This window comes from Strongylocentrotus purpuratus, unplaced genomic scaffold (genome assembly GCF_000002235.5).
Source record: "Strongylocentrotus purpuratus isolate Spur 01 unplaced genomic scaffold, Spur_5.0 spur5_scaffold_15, whole genome shotgun sequence".
In the NCBI taxonomy this organism is placed as follows: Eukaryota; Metazoa; Echinodermata; class Echinoidea; order Camarodonta; family Strongylocentrotidae; genus Strongylocentrotus; species Strongylocentrotus purpuratus.
The window spans coordinates 34,211,728-34,232,681 of record NW_022145600.1 but is presented as its reverse complement, the minus strand read 5'-3'; the positions used below and the strand labels follow the sequence as shown (position 1 = coordinate 34,232,681).

Here is a 20,954-nt window from a genome sequence, read left to right as displayed (position 1 = left end):
AGAGAGAGAGAGAGAGAGAGAGAGAGAGAGAGAGAGAGAGAGATTGAAAGAGAGATGGAGGGACAGAGAGAGATACATACTTGGAATAGAGAAAAACGATTTCCATTCATGCAAAACTTTTTTTTATAAATATATTTTCATCATTTATTTTCCGTATTGGCATCGACCGATAGATAATTATTCAAGTTGTGCTTTATAAGAAGAGATGGACTTTGTTGTTCAGTAATCTAATATCTAATCTCATAATCTAACAAATATTGCCAGTGGGTAAAGAAAAAAAGGAAAACAATTTTAACTAGCAGTAGCAAGCATTTCATCCACTATTCACGTTAAACAGCTACACAACTCCTCTCAACTCACAACCTTTACATCATCAAAGTACTTTATCCGGGAGGGAGAAATGAAGAAAATTACTTAAGTTTAATAAGTGAAACGATTTACTCACTATGCTCTATTATACTCGCTTTCTAGATCCACCATGCAAAGTCAATTGATATGTTTAACTATTTTACGTTTCTCTTAATCCTCGCATTTTCTGTAGGTCCTGTATAAATCGCATTGGTTATCGACACACTCGGCACAAAATCACCCGAAATACACATCAAGCAAAAGGAAGAGAAGGAGATAAAACATGGAAACGTGTAATCATTTGTTTGATTTTCATTGGCCCAAGGACATTGTTCTTTATTCATAAATAATCTTGGCATTGCATGTGTGAACAAAATCATATACAGCTTGACACATAATCTTATCGATTGATTTCACTTGTTTTTCATTTCTTTGAATATCTCCGCCTTAGCAAAGCAAAACAAAACAATGAACATAAAATAGATAATTGAATGCGATTCACATAAAAGTTTTCAACGGATTTATTACCAATGCTTTTAAGCATAACCATAAAAACTATTGTCAAAGAAATATACCATCAACGAAACTAAATTTGTATATCTTTCATGGTAACAATGATTATGATCAAATAAATGAATAAAATGAGTAAAATCATGATGTAAGTAGCTTTAAAAGTGAACACATTATAACGAACTCATTTGAAACGAATATTGCACGGCTCTGCCATGGCAAGCAAAAATGGTACAGAACTACCGATCAACAGACATACAATCACAAACTAATAAATATCAACACATTTTCTTACTGAGCATCCATTACAAATGCAAAAACATAAAAACCATGATTTTTGTCTTCCCATTGATAACAAACGTACAAAATTACAAAGTTTCCTTCATACATAATAATGCGAATATCAAAGTTAGAACAAATTCAAAAGCACCATGACAACAATATTTGCATGATCTCTCAACTTATTGCAACAACAGAACAATAGTAGTTAGCACAACATTACCACATATATCTAATACATGTACAAAAGAATGCTGTAATGTAAGCATTGTTTTCTTGGCATTAAACGTTGAATCACGCCCCTCTCTCTCTCTCCTCCCCTCCCCCACCTCTCACTATTCAATTTTGCTTTAAAAAAGAAGAAGTTTTTAAAGAAAAATGTTTCATTTTCACAAGATTTGGGACGGTATCGCATTTTTGTAATATGTAAAGAAATAAGTATTCGAAAACGATTAATGTCATGATAACATAATTTAGGCACTATTTCATCTGTACTCCTCGAAAGCAATCTTTAATCTTTTATCAGGTTATAAAATCAAATTATGAACACATAAATATGAAAGTATTCAAGACATTAACAAAGGGACCTTTCAGGTATCATCGTAAGAAATGTAATAAAATGAAAGTAAAAAAGAACAGTTTTACTCATGAAAACGTAACAAAGAAACAACAAAATCTATCAGCCTTTAAGTTAGATACAACAGAACATCCAGAGATTAACAATATCAAATATGTACAACCTTTCTCTGGTAGTATGAATACTGAAACACATTGAAAATATACAGAAAACTTGAACGTATCAACTAAGAAACCTTCATCATCAAATCATGAAAAACATTTAACATTTATAACCTTTTCCCTCAAGGAATGTCAACATTTTGGCGAGATTTCGGTTCAAAGAATTAGTTCGGCCATTAGAACAATAACTCGCATGAACAGTGTCGGTCCTTCGTGGGCAGAAACTCAATAAAAAAGTAAAGTTTATAAAAATATAATGACGACCGAGTCGTGTCTTGGTTTGTATCACATGGGAAAGAAGATTGGACTCGGTGTTGGGCTAAGATCTGTGCATTCCAAGGCACATGAATGAGCTGAGACGCTTTTCGGTAAGACGGGAAGATTGAAATTGAAAGCCAAGGTCTGTTTCCTTGCGTCCGTACCGACAGGACTCGAGTTCTGACTCTTGGATCGAGACACACTCCGCGCCATCCTCTTTATCAACAACGGAGAGTTACCCAAACTGAGCTGTCTCGTGGATGAAGGTTTCCCCGTCGTCGTCGTCATCGTCGTCGTGGGGGAGGCAGGACTTAATGTCGGTGAGAATGCCGAATCTGAATACTTGGTGGTTGAACTACATGCGGATGCGCTATTACTGAAGAAAGTATTACTGGTATGGTTATTACAAGGTGAGTTCTGATCGGTGTTCTCTTTTCGACTGCTCGCTAGTTCGTTCTCAAAACGCAGCAGTTGCAACATGAAGGCGAGGTTGGGCGAGATGACGGTTCGCTCGCTACGGACAAACTCGAAGGCTTCCTCCAGGCGGATTTGCCGGACTTTCATGAGGTATGCCAGACAAATCGTTGCTGAGCGGCTAATACCGGCATGACAGTGGACTAGGACTCGACCTTTACATCTCTCGATAGAATCTATAAAATGACAAGGGAAAGGAGAAAATAGACACTTCGTAAATACACTCTCTTTTCTGTTTAACAAAAACTTTACAAGTACAGTAAATGTGGATTTATCTGTGTTGACCTTTATTTATCCATAAAAAGCCAAACAGGTTATATTTTAACATTTGTTTAGTCTCTGCTAGAACATAAAAAGGAAAACAAAAATTTGAGGCTGCTCATCAAACCAATATGGGCTTTGGTTTTTTTTCTCACAATTTCTTCTGATTTAGGTAATAAAAAGAGGCTAATAATTTCTTTAAACTAAACTCATAATGTAGACGAACATGTGACTGTAGATATTCATCTCACTCTAATTTTTGTTGCTGATGGTTTACTATAGATAAAATATCATGCCGATTTTTGTTTGTTCTTCTTTTACTCACCGATAAAGTTATTGGCTTCCTCGAACCAGGGCAATAGATCTGCATCTGTGTTATCATCGACTAGGATCTGCATATATCTGAAACACGTTGGGAAGTAGTTGGGTAGCCTGGAAACGTTTAATACAGCTGTAATGCCGTGTTCTTCCAAGACAGCTAATCTGGAGGCGTGGAAGTTGCTCCCCAGGTATAGATGAGGAAGTAGCCTTACAGGAGCATTGCACTCGTATCCTGGACCAGACTGTCCAATCTGCGGACATCCTTTAGGCACTAGAGGTGTGGTAGGTCTGGAGGTTGTTGAGGCAGTGCTGTATTTGGACGATCTGGACGATTCGGGTACTTGGGTACATTTGATGGTTGGCAGTGCCAGTGAGAGAGCGGGGCCACGTCGTTGCAGTGGGGGACGGGGGCTACGTGGAGGAGCGGTGGGGGTTGCAGCGGTGGGTGTGGACGGGCGCTTGTCCGAGCATTGGTGGCGATATGTCGAAGGGGTGAGGTTGAGCGGAGCAAGCGGTGGAGATGGCATGTTGAAAATTGATTTGGTTGGTGAACCCACACACAGTGAGGGAAACTCTACAGAGAATTGGTTAAAACCACCTGTGGAAGACAAAATAAGATAATTCGTGGTTAAAAATACTGCTGAAGAAATATAATATGGGGCATGGCACCAATGCAGGATCACAATCAAATATTCTTGGGGACTAAAGCCCCGAAAAGGCATTTCACTAAAAATTTGTTGACACAAACAAACTGCCTCCTGAAAATAAGGACATAAGGATTTGACCGACAATAAAAAAAACATGGGATCCAAGTGCTGCTATAATCCATCAGTATCATAAATCTTCAAATTATTGGATTGTGAATGGACTTGCGATTGAATAAAAAAAAAGACTGGATTTCCAATGATTCCGATGAAAAGCAATGTTCCATTTAATACAAAGAAAATGAATTGTATATTATCCAAAGTGTTGAAAATAATTGAAAGAAACACATTGAAATAGTCACCATAAATCAAAGAACATCTCATTCACAGATAATAAATAAGCAAGTTTTCTGTAGTAAAACGGGTGAGTATAGGCTTCAAGAAATGGAAGAAAACCACAAAAACAATGCGCTACAAAATGAAACAATTTATCTACCTGCTAAAGCACACGAAGGCATATCATCGATGATCATGAGTGAAACACTAGTATTACTTATTCCAAAACAACCGAATTCAAATCAATCCTGAATGTATAGTAACAAAATATATTATCCCAAAGTAAGGCACAAGCAAGAACTGAGACAGTGTGTGTATGATTCACCGTGAGGCTCTCTAATGAATGCCCTAAAAAAACACTGACCACGTTTTTATACTGCCTCGCAGCGCACACACAAAAATGCACACACCCCTTTTCTATACACGACGTACGTGTTGTTTACGTATTCTGAAATAGGTACATGCACATCCATGGTCGGTCGAGCGCGCGCTAACTCAGAACCACCGGAAGTTTTTGCATCCTCTATGAATGATTGCGCGCGCTGCTAACTGGCTTTGCTTCGCTCCAGTCAATCAAGTGATTATGTTAATGTTCCACAAAACCGCAGAGAAGGCTGGTACAGATATGGGTCATGCAAGAACTTGAACACGTGTCAAAATGTGTGTTTACTTTCGCGTATTTGGATTTGGAAAGTGCGATGATTGTTGTAAATGTTTAAATAAAAGTGGGTAAAATAATTGTAAGACTTTATTTTGTAGTACTCAATAACTCAATATACATTCATGACCGCGATGAGTTACTTTTACAATGAAATGTCCTATACATTCATCAGATTCACACCTAGTACACTAAGATCATATAATTATTCTCAATGTAAAGATAATTTTTGAGAAATTAGGAAATCATAATTCTTGTTTATGTCTTTATTGGCTTAATAACTTCGTGGTAGAGCGGATGGGGGCATTTCATTGAGTGACCATCATAGAGTAGTAATATCCTGTATAATGACCATGATGATGGTGATGGTGACGAGGAACGTGGAATAGATGAATACATCCTACGTGAACTCCGCCTACTCGTTCAAGTTAAACGAGGATAAAGATTAATCCATTTAGGATCAACCCCGGAGAATAAATACATTCCACGCATCCAACCATTCAGACGCGAGTGCAACAAACTTATGCTCGCCGTTATAAAGACAGATACGGCTTACAAATTATTTTCGTAGTGTGATTCACGAAACCAAGGCTTGTAAGTTCTTTTCGAACAATGGCACATAATGACAGAAGTACCTTTATGTACACAACCATATTGGAGTCATAATAACTTAGGCTTAGTCTAGTCTGATTCATTAATTCAATACATCATGTATTGTGAGTTCATTAAAAGGATACTGTGGAGAATATTACGTCATTTTCTGTGATGTTTTACACCAGTGATCTTCATTGTCAGCGTAATTCGCCATCAAACTCTCCGATGCTATGATTAATTTTATTGCATTCTGGCCCATTTCCGTTTGTACCTTTGTCAAATCAAATATTAGTTAAAGAAATTTGAAGGCTGTTCACGACTTGTCACTTTTAGCGTCAGTTTTAAATGAAAGATGTAAACATTCATAATATCAAAAATAAGGAAGGGGCTTGAAATATGACGACTGTATATAACAGGAAAAGGAAGTGAATCAGGGAAATGGGAAAGGACACGCAGGATTAGAGTACAAGCCCCCCCCCCCCCCCCCCCCCTCGAAAGGAAAAATAAAAATCATATCAAATACGGATATTCTTGCAAAATAACATTTTCAATACACGGGCTTGGTAAGTGCTCTTCCAAGAGATTTTGAGCTTTTTTAGTTTTCGCCGGCTCTTCAGCACATCGGGACTGAAAATAGAAAATACGGAAACGGAGAATCAAAACTTGAAGCTGCAGCTGTTTTGATTGGAAACTATACCTCCTTCTGACGTGTGTGTGTTTTCGCCTTTTAATATCGACAGCTTTTAAGATTTCTTTTATCATGTTTTTCTACTGACGATATATAGATAATCCCGCAGGAAGGAGATGCAATGACCTTCTATGCAAATAGCCAGACATCTCACGTGCCCTCCCTATACATCGGTATAAGAATCCCTACACAATCAAGTGCAAGGATGGAAGGATGGATACTCTATGAGGTGACGTGAGAGAGGAGTGGAAGGCCACGGAGTGGTGCTAATGGAGAAGGATGATAAAAAAGAGGGATGGAGAACATGATCGTCAGTATTAGACGTGGACCCTATATAATGGTAGATAAAATTAGAGAGAGAGAGAGAGAGAGAGAGAGAGAGAGGAAGGGGGGATGCTGCAAAATAAATTGTACATTATGAAATAAACACTCCGTGCAGAAGACAACGGCTACGACCAGAAATGCTAATTAATTTTCCAGATACAGTAATCAATGTTTTACTTCCGTCGACTTTGTAGCCATTCCTTCTTTGATTGCGAGAATATAAAAAAAATGACTATCACAAGAAAGAAAAAAAATCATGACAGTTGTAGCCATTTGAGTTGACTCGTCAGCTCGTCAATGAAGAGGAAAATTGGATTTACCTTCCCAACAGGGGTGCAGTTTTGGCGCGTAAAACAAGATTTGGCGGGAAGTGAGAAATAGCTGAGCAATAATATCAATTTCCCTTCAACTTACTATACAGTCAAATATAGACCTCAAGACGTTTCAAAATGCCTGTCATGACTTTATGTAAATGGCGGAACTAATTATCGAGTGCAAGGAACACGTTTAGAGATGATTTTATTTTTACCGCGCAAACGGGGGAGATCATTACGATGATTATGACTGGGTATGATAATAATTAGTCAACCAGTTGGAAATGAGTTAACGACGTGAATAGTCGGTGATGATGAATACGTTTCTTTTTAGAAGTGTCTACTCCGAGAATGTGAAAATCCTGAAAAAACTGAAAAAACGCTGCTATACATAGACCGCTAAAATATTGAGCAAAATTTGATAAATTATAATGTTATTTTTATTAACAGTTACAATAACAATCTTTTTCTTGCTCTGGTTAAACCCCTCAAAAAAATAAAAAATAAAAAAATCAATCCGTAACCGCTTAGAAGGGAAAAATTTCCACGTGGGTGTATTAATTATAACGCCCATTTGCTAAAGTGATAATTAGATCCAACATTTCCTCTTTCAATCCAATTTTGCTATATAACAAGGAATTCTAGACCGTTGACCTACACACAGCCATGGGGAAAAACGTGTGGTATGCCTCCGTTGCCTCGGTCAGGGACAAAGGCAGTTTCTGCATGACAGACGCTCTCAGCGTCTGTTTACTTCGGCCCTGAACTTGAGAGTGAGAGATGGATTTAAAAAAAAATGCGTTCATTGACCTACAAGTACAGCTGAGGACTCTTTTGTTTGAGAATGGAGAGAGAAAGAGAGATAGGGAGAGAGAGAGAGAGAGAGAGAGAGAGAGAGAGGGGGGGGGGGGGGGGGGGTAAACACCCTAATCAAGCCGAAGTAGTATAGGGAGTTCCATAGAGGTATATAAATAGCTATATTACCATTCCGTGTAGTACTGTTATAGGCACCATACATTCTTGTGTTCTTTGTATTTGTTTCACCACAACAATTACATCGCTTGGACAATAACACTGCTTATGACTCATGCGGAACCTAAAGTCTCATTGGAAATGATACCCGTTGTGGAACAAGCGATTTGTGCATTTTGTTTAATTGATTCTGTATTTCATTATAAATAACGTCCGAGAAGAAATAAAAAGGTATTCGGTTTCTCGAGTTCTAGTCGTTGTCAGGCTATCCCACAATAATCGGAAGTGTATTATTGTGTTATTATTTTGTTTGTATTGGGAGTCAAGAAGAATGACAGGCGAAATAATTTGTGAAATTTATAGGACAGAGATAAAAAGGGTATTCAGTATTTCGAGCAACGGCGATGCACGTTCAGGCTGCATTCATATAATCAGTAAATAGGGTCACTTTGTCTACAACAGCCTTCGTCTACCTTGACCGGGTTGCTAACGTCACTCGAATATTGATTGACCCAAAGGCGAACTGACCTCATGCAATGATCAAAAGGCTTTCAATTGTGTTTCTCTTTTATTTTCTCTTCCTTTTTTCACTTCTTTGTCTGGAATGCCAATAAGGTTCTAATTTATTACTACCAGCATTCAATGGGCCGATTCTCGCACAAAAATCTTCTCTTATTATAAACTATGAGATTATACATGCAGATACATCAAAAAGATAACCAATTCGATACGTTAAATTTCGGCAAAATAACCAACCAAAATTAATTAAAATGATTCGGTAGTATACAGTCATATACATGAACCTGATTCTATGAGAAACATGAGAACTGAATAATCAATCCTAATTATACGATTAACGAGAAGGAAACAGATACAGAGAGGGAGAAAGATAAATAGAAAGAGGTAAACACACTGTTAAATTTGCTGAATTACGTCGCTTGTTTTCCTCCTCTGATGACTATCTAAAGGGAGGTGTTCTCTTGTATTTTTACCTTATTCTTGATTTGAACATGTGCCTGTTGGTTGACAACAAGATCTTGGAATCAATAGACAGCTAAACCAATCTTAAAGCGGAAATTGCCACTTCGATGAAGCTTGAAAAGTAATTAGACCGCACTCAAGGCACCGCCCATATATTACACATAGCTAGGCAAATGGATTCGTAATCAATGATGGTGTAATGAGAATGAGAGAGAAACTCAATGGTCTCTCCGCATGATGGCCCCGTTCACAATTGAACGCGTTATCATTTTGAGTATCAAGTTCATAGTCTGAATGGGATAGGTTTGAGAGATTTAAAGAGAGAGAGAGACATATACACACAGCCTACAATATGAATTGTAATTTTGTTCCCAAATTTTTACCACTAATAATTCTCAAATTACCATGCTACAGTTTGTAGCAATGTCTACATCGCAAGTCGGAGATTTCCTGCTAGACACTTATCTGTGGAGTACTAATATTTGAAATTTGAGAAATGGCAGTCTAATTATAGCCATCACTGCACTGAGATGTCGACGTGTTTTTATGCAATCATTATTTTTTACAAACTTGTCAAACCTTCAAAGCACACGGTCGATTACCCGCTCGGAATATCGACCGCTCTTGGTAGCTAGATGTTTTTAGAAAACTCTCTTTTCTCTTCCTCGCATTCATATTTAATATCGCCCGGAGGTAATATTGTGAATTTACTTCCGCCGCAAAAGGAAAAAAATTATAAACCCGTGCATTAAATAAGACACCACGAACCAGTGTTTCGTTTCGCGTCTCAAGAGATGCGCTTCCTTTTGCGCTTGAGCATCGTGAACGTGAGTGCATCCATGTACGGTGTGCAAAATATAACATGTACAGGTATATCACAAAATAAAATTGAAGTTACAGGTGCGGTGTAATAGAGTTGGAGCAATTACCCCCCCCCCCCCACACACACACACACACAAGCACGTATAGGCCTAAATGGACAGCCCCCCCCCCCCCCCATGTCAGAGATTTTGGACAGCACAAATTTGACCTATAGATACCTTTCCTTCCTCGTTTTGCTTGCTAGTCAGAGATGTGCATCTCCAAGGCAATACTCGGGAGCTACCCACCATGCATGGAAATGTTTGCAAATCGTCTGCTTTACAAATGCAGTATGGCCTGAGAATCTGAGATCCATCAGTCCAATATGTTAGCATATCTCCATCTCCAGGATTTACATGGCACATATTATATAGTTGCCCATTTTTTAATGTGGTTAGTATGTTGTATATATAAAATGACTATCAATTCAATTGAAATAAAAAATAATAAAAGGTTATAAAAGGTTGTAAAACACTAAGTGATTTCGGAGGCCTTTTCTACCTAACATGTGCATACATTTTGTTTGAGATCGAAACAGACCAACAAAATGCAACGTGGACGCACATGGATGATTTCCGCTATACCTTTGAAGTAAAGGGCGCTGAATATTAATGGCAGGAAATTATTAAAAATATATACTGGTACCATCGTACATCATTGGTGAGGACTGGATTTTTCACACCACCAGCCTCTATTGGTATAACATTTCACACGAGTGTGTAAATACTATGAAGATATTATGAAGTTATATCATTATGCGAGAGTGATGATGTGACTAACTGACTATAATATTATATAGTTATCATTATTTGTTTCCTTCTAAATTGTTTAAAAGAATATTATGAATAAATAACTGAATGAAAATAAATTCCCTCAGAATGATTTGGCAATTCAAATTCATTGCCGGCTTTTACGTATACAGATGATTAATGTGCAATGTTCCTAATCATAATTATAAATATCTCTCATTCTCTTGCGTATAGAGAAAGCATTGTATTTCATGTCTTACATCCAGTCTTCACGGAGTGAATCCCACGAGTTACCTTTCAAGTTTTCTCGTCTATTTCTATAATTTGGAAAACATTGCAGGTAACGAACATATATTTTTGGATGTCCGAGTGGAAAAATGAGACTGACAAACACAATTACTCCAGCGCTGCCCGTTTTTATTGTGCATTTAGAGGATTCAAGAACCCAGTAAGGAAGATGAAAAAAAGCAAAACGTCTCTTCGTGGATGGGTAAATACTAGACTACATTCATAATTTCGAAACGTAATGTGCAGGAAAGTCTTTTTTTTAAAGTACCTATACAAGCAGTAAAAATATGTATTTTGTTTAGGCTAACTAAATAATAATGATATATTAATCAAAATGCATTGTTGGATGCATCGCTGAATATTTCAATCAAAATATCCGTAAACTAACTGCTTAGAGGTGGAATCATGCAATTTAAATTCACAATTGAGGCGATAGTAATGTAAGCTAGGTACACGTATTAAACATTTATAAGGGATCATCAGTAGATAGAGCTACTAGTGGCTTATTGTATACACACGACTGAAGTATTGAACAGATGTTGGTATTTCGCCAGAGGGAGTCGGTGAGATAGAAGCCACACGTGTTGTAAGGCTTTGGTAATGCGGCGTAATGAATTTTTCAGATTTTCCACATTTTATAGTTTCCGGTGCGTGTAATAAACAAACTCAGCTGGAGTGGGGAGTAGGGAGGGGGAGAAAGAGCGAAAGAGAGAGAGGCAGAAAAAAAGGAGAGAAAAAAAAGGAGAGAGAAGGGGGAGGGGAGGAAGAGAGAGAGAGAGGAAAAAATGAGAGAGAAGAGAGAGAAGGAAGAGGGAGAGACGGAGAGAGAGAGAAAGAAGAGAGAAAGACGAGAAAGAAAGAGAGAGAGAGAAAGAAAGAAAGAGGGAGAAGGAAAGAGAGAGGGAGAGGTGATGGTGCGTTTTTTTAGAAGGGGGGGGGGGGGGTTGGGTCAACTCAAACGTGACCGCTGATGATGTATTGTTGGGGATTTTTCTGTTAAAATGGGGAATATTGTTTGTGGTAAATACCCAACACGACTGAGACAGCCAGTCTATTACCAAAATAGCTTTTTTTTAAATGACAAGTTATATTTGGATATTTGACTTATTTGTCGTGTGCTGCAATAGTCATTAAATCAAGTATATTACGAAACTGATTGGTCATAAGCTTTTTGAGTGAAAGAAAGAAGACAAATGACAGGAAATTTATGACTATGACCTCTTGAATAATATTTAATTTAGTCCTTGTAAATCAATGAGTGTTTGACATTATAATGGATGCATTAATCTACCGGAAGTACAACCCAGTATAAATCAAGAGGTACAAGTACATGTGACTGTTTTTTGTTGTTGTTGAAATCAGACACTAAATCGAAACTGTTTAACAATTTCATTCATTGAAAAAAAAAAACATGCATGACACAAACGCTTTCATTTCGTATGAAATGTTAAACCTTCGGTCATTGAATAAAGAATAAATTTAGAAAATAATCAAATTGGTATGCATAATGCCTCATTGGGATAGATCATGGTAAAGTGTAGGTAATATGTTTTAAGAAGAAATAAGTTACTCAACAAAGGAAAGAAATGACTCCAATACAACGCTAGTGAACGTATGTCAATAGGTCTACATACTTGTTTCTGTTCGGTTCTGAGATAATCTAATATTCTAAAGTCAATCTAAATGATTGGTTCTCGGATGTTTTTTTTTTTTTTTTTTTTTGGGGGGGGGGGGGGGGTAGGGGTCCCCAGGTGGGGTTACATTTTACCCTGTCGTTAATTTTCTCCAGGGAGTCTCTAGCATCTTTCTGCTCAAAAATGTATCTCTACAAGGTATTTATTTTTCTATTTTCTATTTCATTAACTCTAGACCATATATCATGCACATTCAACTAAAATAAATCGTTAGAGTCAGTAAAGCAGCAGAGAATTTATGGGAATCATGAATTTGATATTATGTTACAATAATGACGGGATTAATAGCAATATTACCTAGAACTACTCTCCCTGGTTTTGTCCCTCCGCTTTTCGGAGATCAGCAAGTTCATCGCATTCGAAGTGGTATGCTGTGATGTAAAATACTATGGTCCTAAGTTGGAGGGTATGGAGTACAGGCGATGGGCATGCAATGTATATGTCATCTTCAAAATAGAATCATTGATACTACGGTAGAGTAAGGAAGGGATGGATCATATGGCAAGACAAACAGGCCAATGGCCCAAGTCGATATGCTTGCTTGGACATGACCTACGGAAAGTTATTACACTGATATCTTCAGATGAGAAGGAGGATGCCTGTATGTGTAGCAAATGAGATGATGTAGATTACTCCTGAATTACTTAGTGAATGAGTGAATTATTTTGAACAAATATTCAAATGAATCAATGAGCTGCAGAGCAAAATAAAGAAGCAAAAAAATACCAATCAAAGAAAAGTTGGACAGATTTCATTAAGTGAAGACGGAAATTGATTCATCTCGACTTGACTAGTCGCTACAATTCCATGAAAAGTCAGCACATCTAGTATAACAGTTCAATGCTGTCTGGACTCTGGATTCCCATACTATACATGAATCATGAACATATTCAAGATACATGTAGACCTAACACTCAGCTAAATAGCAACTTTTAGCATTTTATTTAAGTGAAAAATAATCCCACAAAAATCACATCATACTTGAAAAGTCAGACTTGAATTCATATATAATACGAATTCCCTGGTGCCACGTTAAATTAACATTGAATTGAAGCAATGTGCACATTACATACTGACCCTGGCCCTGTGACATTTCATCAGATAAAAAATATTAGAGAAGGAAGATGCTAGATGGAACTTGGATGATATACCTGGAAATTTGACTGTAGATCTCTGCATTTTTTTTCATATACATCTGTTAATATATGTATTAACATAATGACTTTAATATAAGGCATGAAAATGGCATTTAATCAGGTAATGGCAATGCACAGTGCTTGTGCCATGACTGAGATGATGAGTGCATGCAGAATTGCAGATTTCTGCAGAAATCTAAGTTACACCATCAGCCTTACTTACCAACAAGAGAAAAAATCTTCACGGAGAGTTGAAGAAGTGGTTCCTGAAATAACGTCTCTAAAACCCACGTCATGTTCCCTTGTGATACTTCGCTGGCTGTCTGCACCGATTCTTCATCGTATACCAAAACTGCCTGGTAGAAACCTGCAAGGAGTCTCGACCGAGCATCAGCGCACGTTACGAGATGGTCCACCGGCAGCGGGCCGTTGGAGCGGCGCTTCAGTAGCAGTGGACAGTGGACGTTCAATGCGTCGACGATGTGTAGACTGTTGTAACATACAAACGATCTACAGTCCAATAAAAGAACTCTGAATTCTTCCGTCGAAAACCATGATTTTAGCCGAGATCCTGTAACAGGCTGAACACGAACAGAAACAGTCATTGTTAATAGAGAAGAGTTTCACGACCCACAAATAAGCCCGTCTGTTTATCACTCTTATAACAACTCGATACGGGATGGTATCGGGCAGGCTAGAAGTGGTAAGCATCTACTCTGCAGCACTGTACAGGCATGGTTTTGTAACGTACTGGGTCGTGTTGTTGTCTTACAACTTGTAGTACTATAACCCATGTGATTCCACTTCAGTATTTACACTATGCGGTAAACTTCCTTTTGAGGCTACTACCGTAAAAACCACAAACTTTGCACAGGAAGTCCTTGCATTTGTTCTCGGGTTATTGTTCCCTCGCCTAGCTCACACACAGCTTCCGATACAATCGAACCAGACAAAACACGGCGAATTTCCACTATAATGTTAACGCCATAACAATGAAGTGCTACAGTTCACTCCATTTTACAGCTATTTAATTTGAATTGATTCCGTTAGACAATGCATTTTGAATATTAGTTTAATAATTCATAAAAAATTGCAATGCACTAGCATTATTTATATCTTAAATGATAATAAAAGAAAATCCTATTCACAAAAATCACCCAATTATTTAAAGAATATCCTTGCGCATTTATGAATGAAATAATGACGTCACATGTTCGCGTAGTACGGGACTATATTCCATTCAATGAGGCATAGTTTGCTTTGTTTACAATAGTGATACACAACTATTATGCAGATAATGAATACAAAATGATAAATAAAATCAACACAATGACTAATTTGTTACACTAAACAAGAGATATGTGAAATGAGGCATAATATATTTGATTTCCTTATCCTCTTCATGGATGGGGTATATATGCATGTTTATAACTACACTGAATTACCAACCTAAACGTGCATTTTGTCGCCCAGAGACAGTATAATTTGATTTGATTTGATTTATTTACCAACAGTAATACATACATTTCATACAATGATTTTACATATACAAGAAGAGAAACTATTGGCTGGTAAAAGGGGCCAGATAATAGCACATGTGCTAGTCGAGCCTAACCCCTCAGTTAAACAGCTAAACACTTTTGTACAATCAGTTTGGAAAAGGTAACAAAACACCAAATACTTAAAAAAAAAAACGAGAATCATGACTCAACAATGTCTTACAATATACAAACCAATAATTTAAAATATAATATTATAGGTAGAAGAATAAGAGACATAATTCAGTACGTCGGTTATGATAATAATGATCGTTCGTGTGTGTATTTTATTGATTTCATGTTGGTAAATGCTCGAATTACTTTTGTAGAATATAGTAATACAGGATAAAACCGTGTTCATAAAATATAAGTGGTATATGTTACCCCCTATGCGGTCTCTTTAAAAGTCCTGACTGCGCCACCCGAACAAATGAGGCTAATATGGCACTTTTCTGTAGTTCACTATTATCAAAGAATGGTTTTATTTAAATATTAAAGCTATATTGGGTAAAATTTTAAATGAATTGTTTGTTGTAAGCTTCAAATCTTGCTCGATCCATCTAAGGTATATGCAAGTAAGGGCAATCTAACTTTCTTTATTGAAAGGCGAATTCCCTAAATGAAAATGAAGGAAAAGAAAAGGAAAGCTATATAAAAGTTGTAAACTATTGCAAGATTAAAAAAAAGGTGTTAGTTAGATCATGAGGGAGGGGGCACATTATTTTTTTTTGCACAGATAGGCTTGTGCCCCATATTGCATAAAACATTGAGTGTTATGATTCGAATTGGAAAGTACTTTCTTATTTTTTATTTTATTTTGAAGGATGTTTTCCTTGATACTTTTTCTATTATATTCGTGAAATTTGTCTATTGGTCATGTTTGTTTTCAGGAAATTGAGATATTCCGCCGTTTGTAGGTATTAGTCGGTATTCGTAACCCTATATTATGAGAACAGATTTTACCGTTTTTTGAGGTTTCCGTTTAAATAGCTGGTATGCATTATAGTCGGGAAGTTTTATATCCGTTATTGTATGACTGTGTTGTATTTACTATTTACCAATAATTATGTTGTTTATGTACTTGTTTACCCGGTGAATGGAATTCTTGTAAGGTTATTGTTCATTCGTGGTTTTTCTGCTCATTGCCCTTGAAATTGATGACAATTGTTTAGATGACAAAATGATCAATACAAACCTTGCATAATTGTTTTCCCGGTTCGACGTTTTATACCCCGCTCTCAACCCCCCCCCCCCCCCATCACTCCCCTCTCTCTCCCCTCTCCCTCTCCCCCCCCCCCCCCCTCTCTCTCTCTCTCTGCCACCCTCTCTATCTCCCCTTTCTCTCTCCTATAGTCTCGCTATCCCCTTCTTTCTCTCTCTCTCCCTCTCTCTCTTTCTCGCTCTCTCTCCCCCTCTCTCTATATCCCACACTCTAAAAACTAACATGTTAAATGACCATTTAAAAGGGCTGATGAGGAGTGACAACATTATCAAAATGGTACATTTACACTTTGAACATGCTGGATCCAACACTATAAAGGTTTGAATCCAGCATGTTAAAAGTGTAGATCTGACATTTTGAAAAGGTTGTCACTCCTCAGCCCTTTTAAATGACGATTTAACATTTGAGTTTTTAGAGTGCAGGGTGAATACAGTTAGATCTTCTTGCTATACCTTTATTTCAAAAGTAGGCATAATTGTATCTTCAACAAGATGAAAATAAACGGGGAGGCATGGGAGGGGTGGATTGAGAGGGACAATTGTATTAAAGCCAGAGAGAGAGAGAGAGAGAGTGAGAGAGGGAGAGAGAGAGAAAAAGAGAGAGAGAGAGAGAGAGAGAGAGAGAGAGAGAGAGAGGGATAATAATAATAATAATAATAATGATATTAAACCATTCTTGAATAGCGATGGCATAATAATAATAATAATGTACCCATTACTAAAGTATGTCGCTGTCCGCTTGGTGTAAGAATTTGATGAGTTTAAAGGTAGTGTATCCATGGGTGTCGATCCCGGGGGGATGGGGGGATATATCCCCCCCCCCCCAATATTTCAGGTGGGGGGGGGGGGTGGCCTGTACAATCATTCCCCCCCCCCCCCCAATAATTCACCATCAAAAAAAAAAAAAAATGAAGAGAAAAATTAATGATGAGAGCCCGATGAGAGTAGTATTAATGGTTATTACTCGCAAGATAACCACCAATATACACATTTTGTTATCTCATTTTCATAATACATAAATATACGAAGTAAATGAGATAACCGTATATGAGACAAGAATAAATTGAATTCTCGCTCATACGGCTTCATCAGGAATTTATGAATTTATTCAATCAACAGCATCATAGAAATGCAGCGCGCCAAATGCAAAGCCGCAGCGTTAAAAAGGAACGAGCAACGAGCAACGAGCTAAATATTATGCTACCCACCACTCGGGCTGTGCATGCAAAGATTTGCGAACGAACGTTCCAAACGTACTTCATGTGGGGAAACTGAATTCAGACAAGGATTAATATTCATAACAGTACAACGAGCCGTCTTCTTTCTCTAATAATTAAGTGAAACGACTAAGCTTCCGCGCATTGCGCGGGAGGGGGGCAACTGAATTCAGACTAGGATTAAGAGTTATAGTTAAATGAAACGTCAAAGTACACGATACAACAAATCGTCTTCTTTTTCTAATAATTTAATGAAACGTGAAAGCTTCTGCGCTATCCGCGGGATGGTTGAAAGTGATTTCAGAAGTGGATTAAGAGTAATAATCAAACGAAACGTCGAAGCTTCCGCGCTTCGCGCGGGATGGGGGGGGGGGGGGGGGGGACTGAATTCAGACAAGGACACGATACACAAAATCATCTTCCTTCTCTAATAATTTAATGAAAATGTAAAGCTTCCGCGCTTCGCGCGGGATGGGCAAAATTGAATACAGATAAGGATTAAGAGTAATAATTTATTGAACCGTCGAAGCTTCCGCGCTTTGTGCGGTAAAGGGGAAATCTGAATTATATATCATCATCTTCTTTCTTTAATAATGTAATGAAATGTGGAAACTTGCGCGCTTCGCGCAGGAATGAGCGAGAATGAATTCAGACAAGGATTAAGAGTAATAATTTATTGAACCGTCAAAGCTTCCGCGCTTCGCGCGGTAAAGGGTGAAACTGAATTCTATATCATCATCTTCTTTCTCTAATAATGTAATGAAATGTGGAAGCTTGCGCGCTTCGCGCAGGAATGGGCGAAAATGAATTCAGACAAGGATTAAGAGTAATAATTAAATGAAACGTCAAAGCTTCCGCGCTCCGCGCGAGAGGGCGGAGGGAATTGCACTAAGACAAGGACACGATACAACGAATCGTCTTCTTTCTCTAATAATATAATGCAACGTGAAGCTTCCGCGCTTCGCGTGGGATGGGCGAAAATGAATTCAGACATGGACTAAGAGTAATGTTTTATTGAAATGCAAAACTTCCGCGCGGGGAAACTGAATTCAGACAAGGACACGTTACAACGAATCGTCTTCTTTCTCTAATAATTTAATGAAACGTGAAAGCTTTCGCGCTTCGCGCGGGATGGGCGAAAATGAATTCAGACAAGGATCAAGAGTAGTAATTTATTGAAACGTCAAAGCTTCCCCGCTTCGCGCGGGGGGGGGGGGGGGCTGAATTCAGACAAGGATTAAGAGTCGAGAATGGTACATCGAGTCGTCTTCTTTCTTTAATAACCTAACGAAACGTCAGAGTTTCCGCCCTATGCGCGGAAGAAGGGGAACTTGATTCAAACTTTAAGGATTAAGAGTCGAGAATGGAACATCGAATCGTCTTCTTTCTTTAATAATCTAATAAAACGTCAGAGCTTCCGCGCTATGCGCGGAGGAAGGGAACTTGATTCAAACAAGGAATAAGAGTCGATAACGGTCCAACAAATCGTCTTCTTTCTCTAATAATTTAATGAAACGTCAAAGCTTCCGCGCTTCGCGGGGGAGGGGGGAAACTCCTCCCTCCCTGCACCCAACCCCTATAGGGAGCGCGCTTCGCACGCTTCGCTAGCTCACTACCGACCCCCTAAAATGAAATCCTGGCTACGCGCTTGGGGAGGGCGGTACAACCTGGCACATGCTTCTACCCCTTGGTTGCTTTGATCCATTGCCGAAAATATTTTGGCACCTGTCATCCCCCCCCCCCCCCCCCTAACCACGGATACAAATCGACACCCTTGAGTGTATCCCTTTTGCAGCCAACATCAAACTTTGCAGGAAGTATGAATATGTCATTATGTGTCCTATCTGTGAAATTTAAACGTTAGCAGTGTCCTATAGTATTTAAATTATGCAAGGCAACCCGTCTACTTTCTAGACTCCATGCACTGTCAGACACTAATTGAGTGAGTGAGTGACTGACTTGTTTTTTTCTTTGGTAATCACAATACACATACACAATATAAGCTATAAATGGTACATGAGCATTTGTCTACATCAATAACCTATACTTCTTGTAATGGCCAAAATTAATCTGATTGAACCTTTGCGCAGTACAAAACATACAACCTTTCGGTACAATGGTCTAAAAATCTGACTTTTTAATTAAACGACCGCGATCGCCAAATTCGATTCACAACTAACGGTCGTTATTTTTCCACAAAAAGATATTTTCAAGTCCTTTTCGTTTTGAGGCAAGTTCTAAATTAGTATTATCTTTCTAATGCCGTTGGAATTTAACTTTTTCATTTGTTGGCCTGCAATGGGACATTGACAGTATCCTTTAAAATAACAATAAAACATGTTAGACCAGCATCAAGCGCGCCCAGCAGATGCGGACACCAGCGTTATACAAGAAGTCACCATCATCACCATCATCATGTTGCAAGGAATTGCGATTACATTAAAAAACAAAAACAAGTATATCATGTGAGAATGTGGCATTCAATTCAATTCAATTCAATTCAATTCAATTCAATTTCGGTTTTATTACAAATATACCAAATAAAAAGTCCAAAGACTAACAATAATTGGCTCACAATGTATCATATAAAAATGCATTAAAATCAGTAGATTAAAAAAATTCAGTAATAAGTTAATGGAGAGACTGTTAATTTTGTTCTTTTAGAAGGGCACTATTACAGTACCTATACCGTGACTACTCGAGTTCTGAAGGTATATATCCAACATTATTTTGATGTTTGCTTGTGATTATGACAACATCGGTTGTTCAGATCCGAACGAAGGGATTGTTATCTGGCAGGCCGAAATCATCATGAACACGCCAAGAGTGATTTGTATGCGTGAACTTGCATGTGAGGGGGTACTTCTCCGACAATTCAATTACGAAGTCAAGCACTGTTTACTGACATCCGTCATGTCTGTTAGCATGCTCGACCACAGGTTTTCTAAACACCCTCTAAAAATTAATGAGGATTTCTTCTGAAGCCAAAATACACCCTAAATGAGGATTTTGCGTGTCCCCTCCCCCCCCCCCAAAAAATACACCCTAAACGGCTATTTAACCAAAGAGTACTCCTACAAGTATTGTAAGATTGTAGTAAGCATTTTGAAGTGCGATAGGGATTACCATTGCAGTTGTTGAAAATGTACGATTATGCGATAAATCAAATTGCGCTTGTGATGGAAATTCACAACATAAACGTTTATTTAAATAGAGAAGCAATAACATCAACCTGTGCACTTCCAAATGTGTTTTTACATTAGCAAACTGATGTAACCGAAATTTTTCTTAACCCCTTAACTAACAAAAAAAAAAAAAAATTATACGCGTTTTCTTGGTCACGCATGCTTACAGTATTTTATTTTGGACTGAGACCCCTGGGATTGCCATGAATCTAATCAAAATGCCTGCGTTCATCATGCCCGATATTGATAAATTTGTCACGAGATTGAAGAAAACTCTGTGGATACAGATATTACATACATACAGTGGCGTAGCGCCGGTTCAGTTATTGAGGGGGCGCCAGTCTTTGTCTACTATAAAATTTTCA

The 20,954-nt window shown here is 38.0% G+C and overlaps 1 protein-coding gene across 1 annotated transcript; it reads right to left on the bottom strand.

The window, feature by feature from the left end:
• Window positions 1-648: 648 nt before the first annotated feature.
• LOC579231 (dual specificity protein phosphatase 4) lies at window positions 649-14,354 on the bottom strand. Its single transcript, XM_003725135.3, has 3 exons — window positions 13,652-14,354; window positions 3,194-3,787; window positions 649-2,783 (listed from the first exon to the last, which is right to left on the bottom strand). Exons 1-3 carry the CDS (start codon window positions 14,031-14,033, stop codon window positions 2,161-2,163), a joined length of 1,599 nt encoding a protein of 532 aa, XP_003725183.2. The 5' UTR covers window positions 14,034-14,354; the 3' UTR covers window positions 649-2,160.
• Between the last annotated feature and the right edge of the window lie 6,600 nt (window positions 14,355-20,954).

Excerpts from the sequence above, each read along its gene's own strand:
- LOC579231 (XM_003725135.3), bottom strand. The coding sequence starts at position 14,033 with ATGACTGTTTCTGTTCGTGTTCAGCCTGTTACAGGATCTCGGCTAAAA. Across the intron at positions 3,788-13,651 it reads GAAGATTTTTTCTCTTGTTG|GTGGTTTTAACCAATTCTCT; the intron begins GTAAGTAAGGCT and ends TGTCTTCCACAG. Across the intron at positions 2,784-3,193 it reads GGAAGCCAATAACTTTATCG|ATTCTATCGAGAGATGTAAA; the intron begins GTGAGTAAAAGA and ends GTCATTTTATAG.